This window comes from Anser cygnoides, chromosome 19 (assembly GCF_040182565.1).
Source record: "Anser cygnoides isolate HZ-2024a breed goose chromosome 19, Taihu_goose_T2T_genome, whole genome shotgun sequence".
Lineage (NCBI taxonomy): Eukaryota > Metazoa > Chordata > Aves > Anseriformes > Anatidae > Anser > Anser cygnoides.
Window position 1 is genome coordinate 1,329,064 of NC_089891.1, and position 15,755 is coordinate 1,344,818.

Consider the following 15,755-nt stretch of genomic DNA (forward strand, 5'->3'; position numbering starts at 1 on the left):
GCATCCAAAAATACGAACTGAGAATGTGTGTGCTGAAGTGCATGCCCTATTAGCACCATCATTTCAGTCAAGCTCTTCTTTACAGCCTATTCATTGCCAGGGTATGAAGATTACCCAGAGCGCTCCTCTGTTGGCATGCTTGCCATGAATAAGCTTTGCTCACTGGAGTATATATTGTAGAAATGAGTCGCTTTTTGCAATCAAAAACTTATTGGAGGAATCTTGTTGCAAATGTCAGACAGCAGCTCCCCTGGAATCAAATGCCTTGTGCCTTCAAAATTACCTTCTAGGAAGCCTGAGAAGGACCGGGGAATTTTGATATGGCCACAGGAATTTTAGACATTTGTTTTCTATCATGTGGCCATAGGTAGACTTGCACACACTTAATGTGCACGGACTTGATAATGATGTGTAAGGCTGGTTGCAGAGTAGGAGCTGAGCAATTAGCACTCTGGCACTTGGCCTCTGCTCTGGAAGAGAGAACTGCTGCTAGATTTGCCCAAGTGACTCTAAATAGATGTAATTAAAGCAGAGAACATCCCACATGGAGATGTGCTTGGATGCTCACACCTGGCTGTGGTAATTGCCAGCAGGAGCTAAACTGGTTTAAGTGACGTTTGCAGCAGTTTGATTCTGCTAGTGAGGTGGCAGAACCAGCTGATTAAAAGTAGTTCAAAGTTGTTCCTTGCTAATTTAGGTAAAAAATGCAGCATGGTCTACACTCTAAAAAAAAAAAAAAAGCCAATTAGAAACATAAAAAATATCCTTTCCTTCCATATTCCATCTCTGTAAGCAGTGTAGAAGTCTCCATGGCCTTTTGCTAGCAGTGGCTAACCCATTCAGGGACCTGATTTCATTTTAAAGGTGTTCTGAGGCTCATGCAGGCTGTCTCCTTCTTTGCTGCTGAGAGACACATGTAGATGTTGGCACAGCTATTCCAGAAACATTTTCAGGTGCAGACAAACTTCACATCTCCATCTCAGAGGAATCAAAACCACAAACTCCATGCTAGCTGGCTTAAGCAGGCACCAGGCAGACATTTAACAGGCTGCTGTCTCGGAAAGGTAGTGCCAGGTGAGCAGTACTGGACCAGCGATGGAGAGCAGAGTTTGAGGAGGGGTTGGGTGCGTTGTGTCACGTGAGTGCCTTCGTGCCAAGGAGGAAGCTCTGTGGCAACTTTTCTGCTGCAGTGAAGAGCAGTGAAACAAGCACAGCTCCAGGCTTCTGAGCTTCAAGGCTCTAGGTGCTTCACCCCATGGGTGGTGGTGGAACTGCTGATGTCTGGTTATGCTTGTCTGCTGAAACCAAAATGTCTCCAAGACCTGAAACCTGCTAGTCTGTTTCATCTCATCCTTGTTGCACCAGAAAGTTCACAGGGATAATGAGGTATTCATAGTGCTACCCCTTATCATTTTACCGATGCTCATGTGATAACTGACATTTTTAATTTTAGCCAAAATAAAACTGCAATCAAACAAGTTTCTCCCTCATGGATGTGCTTAAAATTCAAAAAGGTGTCCTGAGTGGATTTCTAAAGGCCAGAAATGATGAGTAGATAGAAGGAAAACACTAGTCTATTGATTAATAGTGAGTTCTCTCTCTCTTTTCTCTTTCTCTTTCTCTTTCTCTTTCTCTTTCTCTTTCTTTTTCTTTTTCTTTTTCTTTTTCTTTTCTTTTTCTTTTTCTTTTTCTTTTTCTTTTTCTTTTTCTTTTTCTTTTTCTTTTTCTTTTTCTTTTTCTTTTTCTTTTTCTTTTTCTTTTTCTTTTTCTTTTTCTTTTTCTTTTTCTTTTTCTTTTTCTTTTTCTTTTTCTTTTTTCTTTTTTTTTTTTTTTTTCTTTTTCTTTTTCCTTTTCATTTTCCTTTTCTTTTTCTTTTTCCTTTTCTTTTTCTTTTTCCTTTTCTTTTTCCTTTTCTTTTCTTCTTCTTCTTCTTCTTCTTCTTCTTCTTCTTCAAAATCAGTATTATATTTGTAGGGCTTTACTCATGTTTTTCAAATGCTTGGAAGTGGAATTACTGGAAATTACATTTTCTAGACTTTTTTTTTTCCCCTTCCCCTTCTTTCCCCCTTTGTTAGTCTTTGGAAGATTGACCAGGGTTGGTCTCATCAAACTTCACAAATGTTTGAGTGCTTCATCTTGACTTCTTGACTTGGCTTTAGGACAAGCTGACTTGCCCAAGAGGTTTTGTTTGTTTGTTTGTTTTCGTCTCTTATTTAGAGAGAATGCCCCAAATGAGTGTTCTTCCCCATATGTCTCACCTCAATATGTCTAAGATGAGTGAGACAAACCCATCGCAGTAAGGCAGAGCAGAGCTCCTCTGACACTAATTAGGGAGATGAGTGGTGGAGTTCTGGGAAGAGAGTGTGGAAAAGCCAAGGATGGTTTTTATTCTCATGGCTGTAAGTTAGCATGACTAAAACACGTGCATGTCTGTCTGTAAGCAGGGTCATCAGAGCCATTTTTTTGCTTTTCTCAAAGGTAATTTCTCTGCTTTTCTTTCTTAGCAATTCCAGTGTACTCCCTCTTTGGACTTGTCTCTCCTGTTTCAAATGGTTTTAACAGTTTCAAGCTGCCTAGTCATTTGTGATGATTCTTCAGCCAATACCAAGTGGTTTAATATGCCTGAAAATATCAGCTTCCATTCTGAGTGACCTTTCTCACTTGTCTGGAAGCAGCTTTTCCCCTGGGGTGCTGGGTAGGGCAGAATTAACACGGATGCTCTTGCTCAGCTGCATGTTCCCACACCCCATCCACCACTGCTCTTCCCCTGCACAAGACCAGCAGGGTGAAGGTAAAGCTGGCACAGAGCATCCCGTGGAGGGGCCCTGAGAGATCCTCCAGCCTGGCTCCACTGGTAGCACCTCCCCGCTGGGTCTCCAGGTGTCTGTGCCTTGAAGCAACTGTGCTTCCTTGTTGCACAAATCACCTAGATGAGTCTCCTAGACTGGGAAGTACTTCATTAAGCTCTAGGCATCAAAAATCAGGCTTGTTATCCAGCAATAGGCTAGGTAAGTTTGCCAGAGCAACTCAGGAGCAAATGAGAGACTGGCACCTTCTAATGTGGATATGACTGTCCTTTACTGGTTATAGAGGTGCCTGGATGAAACAGAGAAAAGATGCCTGATTGCTGCAGGATAAAATAGGGTGAGGTAGGTCTGACCATAGCCTTGCTGAGCTCTGGCTCCTCATCTCTAGCAAGGAGATAGTAAATAAGTCTTTGTTCCTGGAGACTCCTTGATTATTCAGTTCAGATGTTCTTGGGCAGAAACTGTCTTTCACTACTTGCCTCTGCTAACTGTGGGAAAACAAGTGACCTTCAGCTGTCTGGAAAGCCTGAAGAAACCCAGACAATAAGCTGAAACACAGATTTTAAGAGTATCTTATGCATTTTGTTTGACTTAAATAGAAATATCATATTTGCTATTGAATTTTTCAGAACAATACATTTTTTTTTAAGCGTGAAAGGCAGTTCACTAGAAACAAATTATTTTAAATATGAAAAATTCAAATGCAATAATTCATTTGCAAAGCCCAGACTATTTTGCTGTTGTTGTTGTTCCCACAGACTTTCTGTTGTCTTTAGCTCCTACATATGCACTAAGAAAATGATGTTGTTGTCATTTTGGAAATGAAAGTCTGGCTTCTTATTTTCCTTTGGCTCTGGAGAAGACCAGATATAAGAACATGATTCAGTTATCCTAGAGGTGTTGAGTGTATGAAAGCCCAGTGGAAGCGTGGAATGCTTAGCACTTTCAGAGCTGAAAGTTTTATTTAGTTACCTAAACATATATTGTGAGGCTGTTGGTTTAGCATTTGTCAGGCTCTTTGCAAGGGGATGGACTGGTCTAGACCTGACAGTGACAGGAAAATAACTGCTCTTTCCCTTGTGTTATGCAGGGATTTCCTTCTAGGGCTGATGCTGCTGAAAAGGTAAAGGCGTGAATGAACCCCACATATCTTCCATAGCCAATAGCTAGAGATGAACTCTCATATTCTTAAGTTCGTGTTGACTGCCAGGTGTACCCTGAATGGGGAAAGGGATGTAACTGCCCAGAGGGTCAGGAATGCCTCAGGAGAGGAAGATTGACTCTGCTCAGCACATTCTTGAAGGCATTTGAGCTTGGTACCTTAACACAAGCCTGTTTTAATCTTTTTATACAAATATCTAGAAAACAGTGCTGGAGGACAATACATATTCCCTTCTTCTGTGACACACTGAGGGGCAGGTTGGACATGGAGGGACCTATCCTTTCTTCAACTGCAAAGCAAAATTTTCCAGACTTCATGGGCCAGACATTTAGCAAGGTAATGACCAGTGCACCGGTGGCATTGCTTGGTTTGAGTGAATTTATATTCAGTGTGAGTCAGGTAAGCATGGTGTGGAGTAGAGAGTAATGGAGTGGGTAGAGAGTAATGTTCAAATCTGATATACATTTCCAGATGTTGGCTGTGAAAGGTGTAGGAGTTTCAGTTAGCACGCATTGGTTGTTTTTTAACGTTTCAGTGAGCTACATCAATATCCTTTACTCAAGGAGCTTTCAGTGACTTTCAATCTATGTACAACACGTAACACAAAAGATGAATCACAGGTTGGAAGAGGCCCTGATCATTCCCTTCATCACAACAAGAGCAGTCATTGGTGCAGTTCCTGGTGGGCGCTTCCCTAACTTCCTCCCAATAATTTCAAGAGCTCTTCCAGCCTCTGAACTGGAAGTATTTATTCCAGGTAATCCCAAGCATTGCAAACCAATTGCAAATAAAAGAACATTTTGGGGGCTTTTCAAGGGATATATTTTTATGCAATTTCATCTGAGCAATTAAAATAAGTCATCATCTCAAATTAGCAACATTTTAAAGCAGTAATGTTTCAATGTCATGATTTCAAGAGTTTCCCATTATCAGGTAATATCATCAAAACTGCGCAAGAACATGGACAGCTCATCTCAGGGATGCAGGGAGTGGAAAATGTTTATGGCTGAGAGACAGAGCTCCAAATGTTGTGTTACGGACAGTCCAAGGGCTTCTCAGCTGCTTAATTTTGTGTGTCTCTGTTATCTGGCTGAATTGGGAATGCAAATTTTATACAGACTAAGGAAGTAAGATCTACTCGTCATCCCCACCTACCTTCCGTGAAACTATTGCAAGTATAGACACCTAAATTATTTTTCTAAATTAAGCAGTATAAATACCTGGCTGCACCCAAAAATGTACTTGGAAACGTAATAAAAACTTGATGTCTCAGTCTGGATAGAGGGTTTTTCATCACAAAATATCACTTATTTCAAAATCCCACCAAACTGAAGAGAATTCCATGATTTTCTGAAGAGATTTACCATCAGCAACAGTGGTGTGCATTACAGAAAAGTTGTCAGAACAATGCAATATGTAAAACAGCAAGAAAGAACAGATACTAAATGGTGTGAACAGGGCAGAGAGCAACACGCCAAGACATCAGAAATGCATCATTGACTAGTGTACGGCGCGGGTCAGGACCGGCTCCGGACACACACACCATGACACATGGTGGATTTCAGCACTGCTGAAAGGCAGAGGTGCTCCTACTGAAATCAATGTTCCCAGCCATTTCAGCAGCTTTTCTTTGGCCTAGGTTTGTCACCTGGTTCCAGCTGCTCATGGGGATGGTGAGCACCGAGGCGAGCTTGGCTGGTGGAGGCAGAGCCAGCCTGGCTCATCTTGGCTCTGCCACAAAGAAAAAGGATTCTCAGATGACTCCACCAGGAGCAGATATGAGGTGGAGGAGTGGGAGGTAGCGCTGTGAGGAGGTCAGTAAGCAAATAACCACGTGTGCTCTCACGGTAATGAAGGGACTCTTTCTCTCTGCTCTTCCTTGATGGGAAGTGACAGTCGGAAGAATCATTACCAGAGTTGCCAACTTGGGCAGTGCAACAACAGAGGGAGGAAGATTGTTGTTTTAAAGTTGTGCCCACCGCGGCTTATGAGCAAATGCGATACAAAGGAAATGAAATGAGCTGGCACCTACTTAGTCTCTTCAGAGAAGAATATTTACTTGGGTTTGTCTTGACGGCAGACTCGTAGGATGGTGGGAGGTGAGAGAGGTTCTGGAAGGACCGGGAGAAGGACAGATCATAAGGTTCAGTGGCAGAAGTAAGGATGTTGTTCATCCGTGGCTTGTCTGCAAAAAAATGAAAAACAAACAACAAAAGAGAGAAAGACACGTCCACAGCATGCACCAAAACAAGATGAGAGGTGAGCCATCCCCACAGATCTGGCTAGGGAGGAGAGCTATATCTGAGCCAGCCTCAGCAACAGGCTCTTGGGCATAATTCAGCTTGGTACCCGCAGATTGGTAAAAAATGGGTCCTGTGGCTTTGTTTCCTTTTCCACAGCAATTATGGAGAGAAGCAAACCGCTGTCTTGAAAGTCCCCAGACAGACAGAGCAGCCCTCCTCCCAGGGGCTGGTGGACGGTGGGTCACGTATCCTGCAGGGCTGCACCACAGTGTGGTGGGACTAACCCCAGCGCATCCTGTACAAGTTCAGACACCATCACCTACCTTCACCCCAGCAAGATATGCGTTCCTCATAGCCACAGAAATGTGTCTGTGGGTTCATTTTAACAGGGGCTGATAATCAAGTTGCTCTCTCATCATGCCAGATTTCTGGCCTGTGCTCTGAACCTGGAAGCTCCTGTACAAAGCCCAGTCCCCAGCCCCAGAGATCTGGTGGGCCCTAGGGATGGCCACGATCCCCTGCACGTGGGAAGCATGAAGCAGAGCTGAGCACATCTAGGTGCAGTCACAAGATGAGGCAAGGCCTGGGGAGGATCCTGAGGTGGGGAAGCAGGGTTGGAGGATGCCCTCCCCTACATTTTTCCGCTATGTTGGTCACCGAGGGAGTCCCCAGCCCATGTCAAAACATCCTCTGTCAGGATGCTAACGCCGAGGGCACTGCCAATAAAGATTAGCACTGAACTACAATGTTAAAAGTGAAGTCCAGGCAATCTGCAGAGTTTGCCTTGTAACTGAAATCACATCCCTTTGCTGCAAGTTGGATGGAAAAAGGTCTTTCATCAGCTCAGCTGAGGGACAGAGGCCTGTTGAAGTAAAGCATTTATAACTCCCAGGTGTTCAAATATTAAAGTAGGCAGAGATGAGAGTATTAAAAATAGCAAGAGCTGCAATTGTTGGGAGCAAAGCTAGAAGAGGCTACAGGGTCATGGAAAGGGGCTCTGTGTGGGCTTGTAGCAGTGATGGGGTTGCACTAGCTGGGTTAAAAGACCAAAGAGGTGGCCACTCCGAGTGTGCTGTGATGATATAAATCAGAGGACAAAATGTTCTGATGCAGCTGAGGAGCAGCAGAATGCCTAAGGCTTGGTTTCACACCTGCCTGCCACTCTTCAAAAGGGTGCTCATGAAGAGCAACGCAACATGTGCTCAGTACTCACTCATGTGCCTGAAGACCCTCTGTCTCCCCTGATCTACGGACTGGTGGGAATTAAAGCACAGATTCTGCCCCAGATTCAACTGTTTCCCACAATTATTATTATTATTATTATTGTTGTTGTTGTTGTTGCTGTTGTTGTTGCTGTTGTTATTTTTTTTTTCAGGAGTCGTATCATCTCCTCCCCTGCTGCCTGGGTCCTGCCTGGAGCCTTGTTTGAGTTACAGAGCAGGACTATGCTACTGGAATAGTTACTACCTGGTAAAAAGAACTTAACTCCAAGTGAGCATATAGCTAATGTGTCATCTCTCTGAGAGCATTGTTTTTCTGCTGATGACTTCAACGCACGTCTCGCAGACTGACTGCAGGATTAGGAAATGCATCATATTCATCAGGGAGGGGGAAACGATTAGATATTATCCAGTCAACAGAGACTATATCAGCATGGAAACTATATCCCCACTCCTATTAGTGCTTGTGTGGCAAGGACTCTGGGTAACACCTCTGCAATTTTTACAGCCAGAACCTGTATATAATCTCCATTTTGCATGGAGGTTTGGGCAAGCTGAAATAAGCCCACTCATATGTATGGAGCTTGTGTTCAGTGCCAAAGCAGGAGCATTAATTGACTGCTTGCATGAGGTGTGTGAAATTAAGTGCCACACATTTATCTGATGGGCTTGTGCAGAATCACTGCATCTTCTTACTGCTTTTTCCATCCAGTCAGTCAGGAACAGACCATTATGATTTTGCCAAATTAGAAGTCACCTTGAAATCCGCTACTTATCATTCAGTAAAATAAGGGATAAACTGAAATGACCAAAGATAACTTCAGATGTCTTTTGTATAATATAGTTTGAGGGAAAGATCAGAGGCCTGAGAAGCTCTGGTAAGGAGAAAATTCTGTGCAATTTAAATTCTGGGACCAGTTCAGCAGAAGTTTCTTAATAGTTCATCGCTCCTGCAATGTATTTGAGTCACAATTTTCTCTGGTCTCTCTTTTTCATTTGTGGTGCTTATTGGCTCCTATGGAAGGTGCAAGACGTAGTTAATTAACATGATGTAAATAGGAAGATCTCCCCATTTCCTGCAAGACAGATGAGGTGGCACACTGCTCTGTTCCCCATCATTCCCACTCATTCCAGTTCAGTTCTGTGTTCTGGGCAACGGGAGATGCCCGCTGGAAGATGGACAATGTGCTATGGTTACTGGATTTACCTTTGAAAATCAGTATTAGACCGTGTTTGCCTCACCTCCATTCTGCAGCCACACCCCAGTTTACGTCTGGGCAAATTTGCAAAGCTATTTGCAGAGGAACATGGATGAAATGAAGCTCACCCAGTGCATAGTGCACTACAGAGATGGGAACATCACCCAGCAACCTCATTTCTACTGGTTTCAAGATTCTCTTTTGCTACAGCATTGAAGCAACCACACCTTTTTACAGCCAATGCAACATCTTAAAATTCAGAAAGTGTCTCTCTGATTAATTCAGCGGGAGAGGGCTCAACCCTGCAGAATTTCCTCTTCTGCAGAGCATCAGCAGTTCCACAGTGCTGCTGCCAGAGTGCTGCATTGCTCCAGCCACAGGCAGGGCTGGTGACATGGGACAGCACTGCCAAACACACGAGGCTGCATAACATTGGCACGGTGAGCTCAGGAAGGGAGCAGGCGTCTTTGTGGACAAAGACTTGGCCTTTGCAGCTCTGATCTTTCTTCTTGGCGACCTACCAAGCAAGAACAGTGCATTTCTTCCGCTTCATGGGCCAGAACTGTTGAGCCAGTCCAAACCCTGTTGTACTTCCATGAAAACCAGTGGACTCATGGGCCAGGCTCAGAAAGGCTCCCCTGTACCACTTGGACCAAGGTCTTAGAGGAAGACTCGAGAAGGTGCCACCCTGCAGCAGATGGGAGTGGTGACAGTGCAGAGAGCTCTGCTCCTGAGGAACCAGGAGCACTGCGGCACTGCGGGACTGCCAGAGGAGCACCTCTCCTGCAATGGCCTTTCCAAGGGCTGGCACATCACCTGCATGGATTTTAGGGGGCTGCAGCACTTCCCTCCATGCACTGGGGATGGCAATTGCAGCTGGCCTCTGAGTGGACATTATGGATTCACACTTCTGCTTTATGCATACACCCCATTGCTTTATAATCTATGAAGGAAAGAAAATTGCTGTCATTTGAGGGAGAGACTCATTGTACTTTCATCACTTTGCAAACTCTGTGCAAGCACAGGGCTGAGAAGCAATCTCAGGATTTTTAAAGCTTGTGTGGTGGCGACCAGACCTGAAGTCTGTGAAGTGTCTTGCTCTGTCCTTGTTCTTTGAAGGCAGTTTCTTTCAAAGTTTGTTTACATGAGGAACAGAAACTTTCATGTATGAGGAGAGGAGCAGATGACAACCAAGACAAAAAAAAAAAAAAAAAAAAAAAACCCACCTTGAATTTATGGCAAAGTTTTAAACAAAGCTCAAGTGGCAAAAAGGATGTGCTCCATATTTGCATATGAGTCTGCACATATGTTGTGTGAATTTTGCAAGACATTTCAACAGATGCCTTTTAAAACATTCACCCAGAGAAAGCAAACAATGTCACCTAGGAGAAGCTGATACAACCAAGCCTTCTGCTGCTCAGCTTCAGCTCATCATAGCTTCAGTCCTCTGTCAAAGCACACACTGCTCCCCCAGCACTGCCTTCTGCTCAGCCATTTGAAGGCTCAGACGCAAAGTCTTCTCTGATTCGGATGCAAGCTCTTACAAAGGGACACATTCCTCAAGAAAATATGGTAGTTGCTGATGACATTTGGTAGCCTTCTGTGCCAAGACTTAGCACCGCCTGAGCCGTCCTGGGAATGACACGCTGCTATAGAAGGCACAGAGCTGATGTTCACACACTGGAATTAAAATTTACAACTTGTATCTTCAGCTTTTTTGGAGGGAGCTATCTGTGTTTTCACACTTCTTTTTTTCGTGTTATAAATACTGTTATTAATAGTCTTTTGCATGTCTCACAAAGAATCTCAGAGAGGTTTTTACATTTCCAGCTCAGATCCTCTGTGGTGTAAATCAGCAGCTCTCAGGGAATAGCTATCCTTGTTTATAGGAATTGGAGATGTGGGGTTTAAAATTCAGTTAGTGGAAAATAAAACACCTCTGCATATCAGGATGACTTTTGGATTAGGTCTTTCGGGGCTGAGTACAGAACAGCAATCTGAAGGGTTAAAAAGCAAAGAGGGTGAGCTATACCAGCACACTGCAAGATGCCCTTACATGTTACGATGTATGCACATGATTTAATAATATACCTGAATTATATCACCCAGGGACTATTGACATGATGCTTCTGAGCACACTGTGCTTAACAGGGCATAGCATCGTTACACACCACAACACAGGGTGACAGGAATAATGTTGCCAACTAAAATGAAAGAGAAAACTTCAGAAAGTACGATTGCACTTAGCAATCACCGCAAAAGACACTTTCATTTCTCCCTTGGTTGTCTTTTTACAGGGATGCAGAAAACAACTCATGGCTCTGGCATGAGAGCAGCCAGCACATAGAAGGGTGCACAGCTGGGACCAGGACTCATTCCTGCCAAATTTGAGACTGCAGTTGGAAAACATCAGCCTGTTAACTCCTTCCACCTCTGCAAGTGCCTCCTGCTCAAAGCTTGCACCTGCAGGGAGGGGAAGCAGACCCAAAGAGGCAAATGCATCAGGTGTGATCCTGGCAGCAGTCTAGAAAAGTCAGTAAGTTGGTATTAGCTCCAGCCACTGAGAGACACGAATCATCCACTCTGGGTGGCTTAGCTGGGGTTCTCTCCTTTCAGCTCTTTGGGACTAAGGCGAGGAACAAGCCCCCAGTGGGCTGGGGGTGATGCAGGGAGCACCACAACCTTCTGGCTGTGCCACAGGGAACTCCACACCGACAGCAATCCTAGCAATGCAAATAGCAAAGAGCCACTGGGTTCAGCAATTCTGCATGCTCTGATTTTTATGATGCTGTTGTTTTACCTCCAGAACTTTTCTATTAATTAATTTATTTATTTTCCACCAGTCTCACGTCCACTTAGGATAAAGACACTGTTTTGCCTCAATTATAGTTCAGGGTCTTCTGCTTCTGTAAGAAGAGCCTGAGGCCAGTGTCAGAGCTATCCAGTTCATGTGGCCCTTCGTTTCCCAGTGGTATTGTCATAGAGAGAAGCTCCTCAGGGTCCTCCCACAGGTGAGAATGGAGACCCAGGGGCACATCTGGTTGGGCCATGGGCCACATCAGGGGCGTCTGAACAGCATCCATCTGCATGTTGAGGCCTCCATGCTCCGCAGAGGGGCTGCACACAGAGCTGGGACCCTGTTTCAGTCCCTCCATAACAAGACCATGAAAACAATGATTCCTTTGTCTGAACACACAAAATATTTTGTCTAAAAAGCAAAGACCAGTTGCTTCAATGCTGAAGTCTGTAAAGGACGCTGCCATTGAAACCCTCTGTCTGTGCTCTGTCCTCAGGTTGTTCTCTGTCCTCTGTTGACTAAAGGAAGGTCAGCACATGTTATCACTTGTCGCGTGACTCAAGTGCAACCACAACCCGAGCAAAACAAATACACCCCTTGTGCTGAGGCTGGCTCTGCATTGAAGGACATTACCAGCAAATTTCCAGGTCGAGGCAGGTGAATGGTGATCCTGATTCACCAAACACTTGGCTCCAGTCTGCCTCATGAGAGTGTAACTGGAACTGTACTGCAACACACCAATCTCTGTGTACTTTGCTTTGCAAAGATTGTGCAATAAGTGGCTGAATCACTGATTGCCACTGATATCTCCATCATTAAAGCCCTGCTGCTTTGCAGAAAGTGCAGTGAACATAATGTGTGTACTTGTTCTGTAGGTTATATACTGAAGATCTGATTATCTTTAATTTTCTCACATATATTTCTACTGGGGATAAATCTAATTTAAACAGTCCTTAATTGTTATGATTTTGTAAACAGTGTCTTAAACACAATAGACTCTCAACAAATTGCTGGAGGAGATGTGACAGTATAGGGAACCATTTTCATATCCTCTGGGATTGTCCCAAATCAAAGTTTCTGGTCTGATGTTGGAAAACTGATGCAAGAATTATTATAGCAATATATCCCCCAAAGTCCTGTTACTGTGTGGGAAGGAAGATGTCCTGAATGTTTGAAATGAATAAAAGGAAAAAAAAGGGAAAAAAAAAGGGAAAAAAAAGGGAAAAATAGGGAAAAAGGAAAAAAGGAAAAAAAGGAAAAAAAGGAAGGAAGGAAGGAAGGAAGGAAGGAAGGAAGGAGGGAGGGAAGGAAGGAAGGAAGGAAGGAAGGAAGGAAGGAAGGAAGGAAGGAAGGAAGGAAGGAAGGAAGGAAGGAAGGAAGGAAGGAGGGAGGGAAGGAAGGAAGGAAGGAAGGAAGGAAGGAAGGAAGGAAGGAAGGAAGGAAGGAAGGAAGGAAGGGTTATAAATGAGAGGCACACATACATGCATGTGTGCATAGGAGTTTGTTTAAAGTTCACAAGGGTACTGCTATAGAATTGAATTCACCTCTGTCAGAGTAAACCCAGACATTATCTGTGGAAAAGCACTTGACCAAATTAAAAACTCAAAGTGAAGCCATTTGTTGCTTACGGTTTTTGGTTTTACCAAGTATTTTTTTGAGATGATTATCAAATGAACTGACATAAAAATTATGATGTGAACTTCCTACTAACTATATTATTTAGTAATTTCTTTGTTATTTATATAGACATAAAAATGTTTATACAAGGCTTTTGGTGGTTTAGTGTAATTAAATATGCACTGAATATAATGAGATTAAACTTAAGTAGCAGTAAAAAATAAAGTAATAAGCTTTACAGAAACTGAACCCAGGCAGTCAATATATATTTATGATAGCTAATGCTACACTGCTTCAGTTGTGTACACCTATCTTCTATTTTTTCATATTTTACGTTTTTTATAAGGGAATATTTTGTATGTGCTTATTTTGTATAAAGACTAAGTAGATAAACAAGATAAATTAACGTATCAAAAGGTGTACCTGCATTTCATATGCAAAATTTAGCTGCACACAGAAACGAGTACTTGAGCACTCACATTCACCTTTTGTATACAAAATGTCTACTACTCCAAAAGCAGGTGTGGAATTCTCTATTTGGAGCTAAAATACGCAGCTGATGTCTAGAGCTGAAGTTTAGAGCTAAGGGAACCAACGTTAAACTTCTGATTTCAGTGGAACTGAGGCCTGAAGGTTACTGAAAGCAGAATTTAGACTGAGGTTGCTAAAAGCCCATAGAAATTTCTGTAATGGGACGTTCAGTGCCCCAGGAATGAATTAGGTACATGAACAGACCCACACCAGAAAGAAAGTCAACAGCCTTCTTTCAGAGGTGAGATGCTGAAAGTCACACTGGGGAGCTCAGAGCCCTCAGCAACAGCAGAAATGAAATCCTGGTGTGGCAGACCATGATCTGACAGACCCACTTGCCTCTGGTTATTCATCATGGTCTTCACTGGAAAGTGTCTTCCCCATGCCACGTTCTACAGGACAGCACAAACGTGTCACCTCTCTGCAAACATTTTTTGCTGGCCAGGCAGCAGGAAAAGGGAGACTTTCCTCTCACCCTGCATTGGCTGTGCTGCAAACAGCACTAGGTTAATCAAATGATAGCAGCCTGACAGAACAGATTATACACAATCCCCTCGTTAATTAGTGGTTATTCCTTCCTGCATCAGAAGAATTTGGTATAATCACATCATGATCTCATGGCTGCACGACCCACTGCAATGGGCATACCCTTGCATTGAGAAGCTGTGTGCCGCAACCCCAAGCCAGGTTAAAACTGAGACCCTTGGCGACTGAGACCTCTGGGAACCTGATGTGAACAGCTCACATAACTCATGCCAAATTTGCCTTTTTTTTTCTTCTTTCCTTTTTTTTTTTTTTTCCTTGGTCCTTGTGAGCATGGATTTACTTTATTTCAGTTTGTTTATTTGCAGGAAAAAACTGCCGCAGTAATACAAGGGAGTGTCTGCATATGGTGCTGATAAGCTTTGCGCGCATTCAGAGAGGTCTTGTCACAGTGACATCTGCATGCAGCAAGACATGGGCCACCAGGAAGTATCAGTCCATGGAAACTGGATTTTGCAATCCTCTGTCTCAGCTGAACAAACACTGAGTTGCAGACAGAGGTACAGAAAGCTGTTTCCAAAACACTGTTTGGTGGAACAGCTGCTCCACTGCAACAGGACATCTGGATCATTCCTCCCTGCTTAGGTCCTGTTATGATTCCCAATACCATCGGGGAAGCCAATGGTCTGGTGCCATTTGCTTTACACCTACAAAAGGCTAGCTGGTACAGTGTGGGGAAAGGAGAGCTCAGGGGGCTTGGCTTTCATCCCTCCTAGACGAGAAGGTCCCTTGCAGAGCCCTGGGCCCCACGTCTATCACATGTGGAGAGCCTCCTCTGATTATTGCTGAGGTTATATGACTTTGGAGAGGCATTGTAATGGGAATAATGGGAGAAAGTAAGGAACCACGAAGTTGCTGGGATGGTGGGGATGGGATCACCAACCCAGAGGATCTGAGTTTTCATCCTGATAGGTATTCCAGTTTGCAACAACTCACTCTCCCCATCATATATACCAGGCTAAGTGCATCCCCCAGACACGGGGCGGGGGGGATTTTCTGGCTGCTCAGGCTGAAGTGATATTCTGTGTTAACAGTGTTGTTTGTTTGGAGGCATGTCACCTACATCTGCTGCCTTGCTTGCTTGCTGCTGGTATCATGAGAACTTTTCTCTGCTTGTTTTACTTCAGTTGAGAATGAACTTGGGCCACTTGTGATGCAGGACGTGTCTTGAGCCTGACACTGGCTTCTTTCCCTTCTTCTGCTCCTTGCAGAAGGTGTCACAGTGTGGTGGGTATGAGAGGTTGAGGGACAGAGCTCACGAACGCAGTGCTGAGAAAGACAAATCATGTCCACCTACAAATCTGCATAATCACACAGAAAATATATGCCACGTCCTACCCTGGAAGAGAATTAAATTGAATCTTTGGCTTTGCCAGAATTTACTCAGAATTTCAGCAATAAATTATGAATACTGAATTCTCCCTTTTGATCGTTTATCTGAAAGGTCCAAATAGCTCTTTAAAGACACCAAGCAACGGCTCAATCAACAGCACACACCTGTATCATAAATGAAAGTGTCCATGACCATATGGATAACTTAGGAACCAAACATGACTCTGAATCATACAGTTATTTGTAGTCAGATCATTCAAATTGCTTTGTATGACCCAACTGTTTAAAACCATAGAACCATTGA

At 43.6% G+C, this 15,755-nt stretch overlaps 1 protein-coding gene across 2 annotated transcripts in view; it reads right to left on the reverse strand.

Annotated features, from left to right (window-relative positions):
• Positions 1–15,755, reverse strand: part of SHISA6 (shisa family member 6) — a 257,507-nt gene that overhangs the window by 8,559 nt on the left and 233,193 nt on the right. For both annotated transcript variants that reach the window (XM_013199461.3, XM_066980305.1), the window contains one exon: positions 6,002–6,154. In XM_013199461.3, the coding sequence (XP_013054915.3) occupies positions 6,002–6,154 (153 nt within the window). The remainder of the gene's footprint in view (positions 1–6,001; positions 6,155–15,755) is intronic.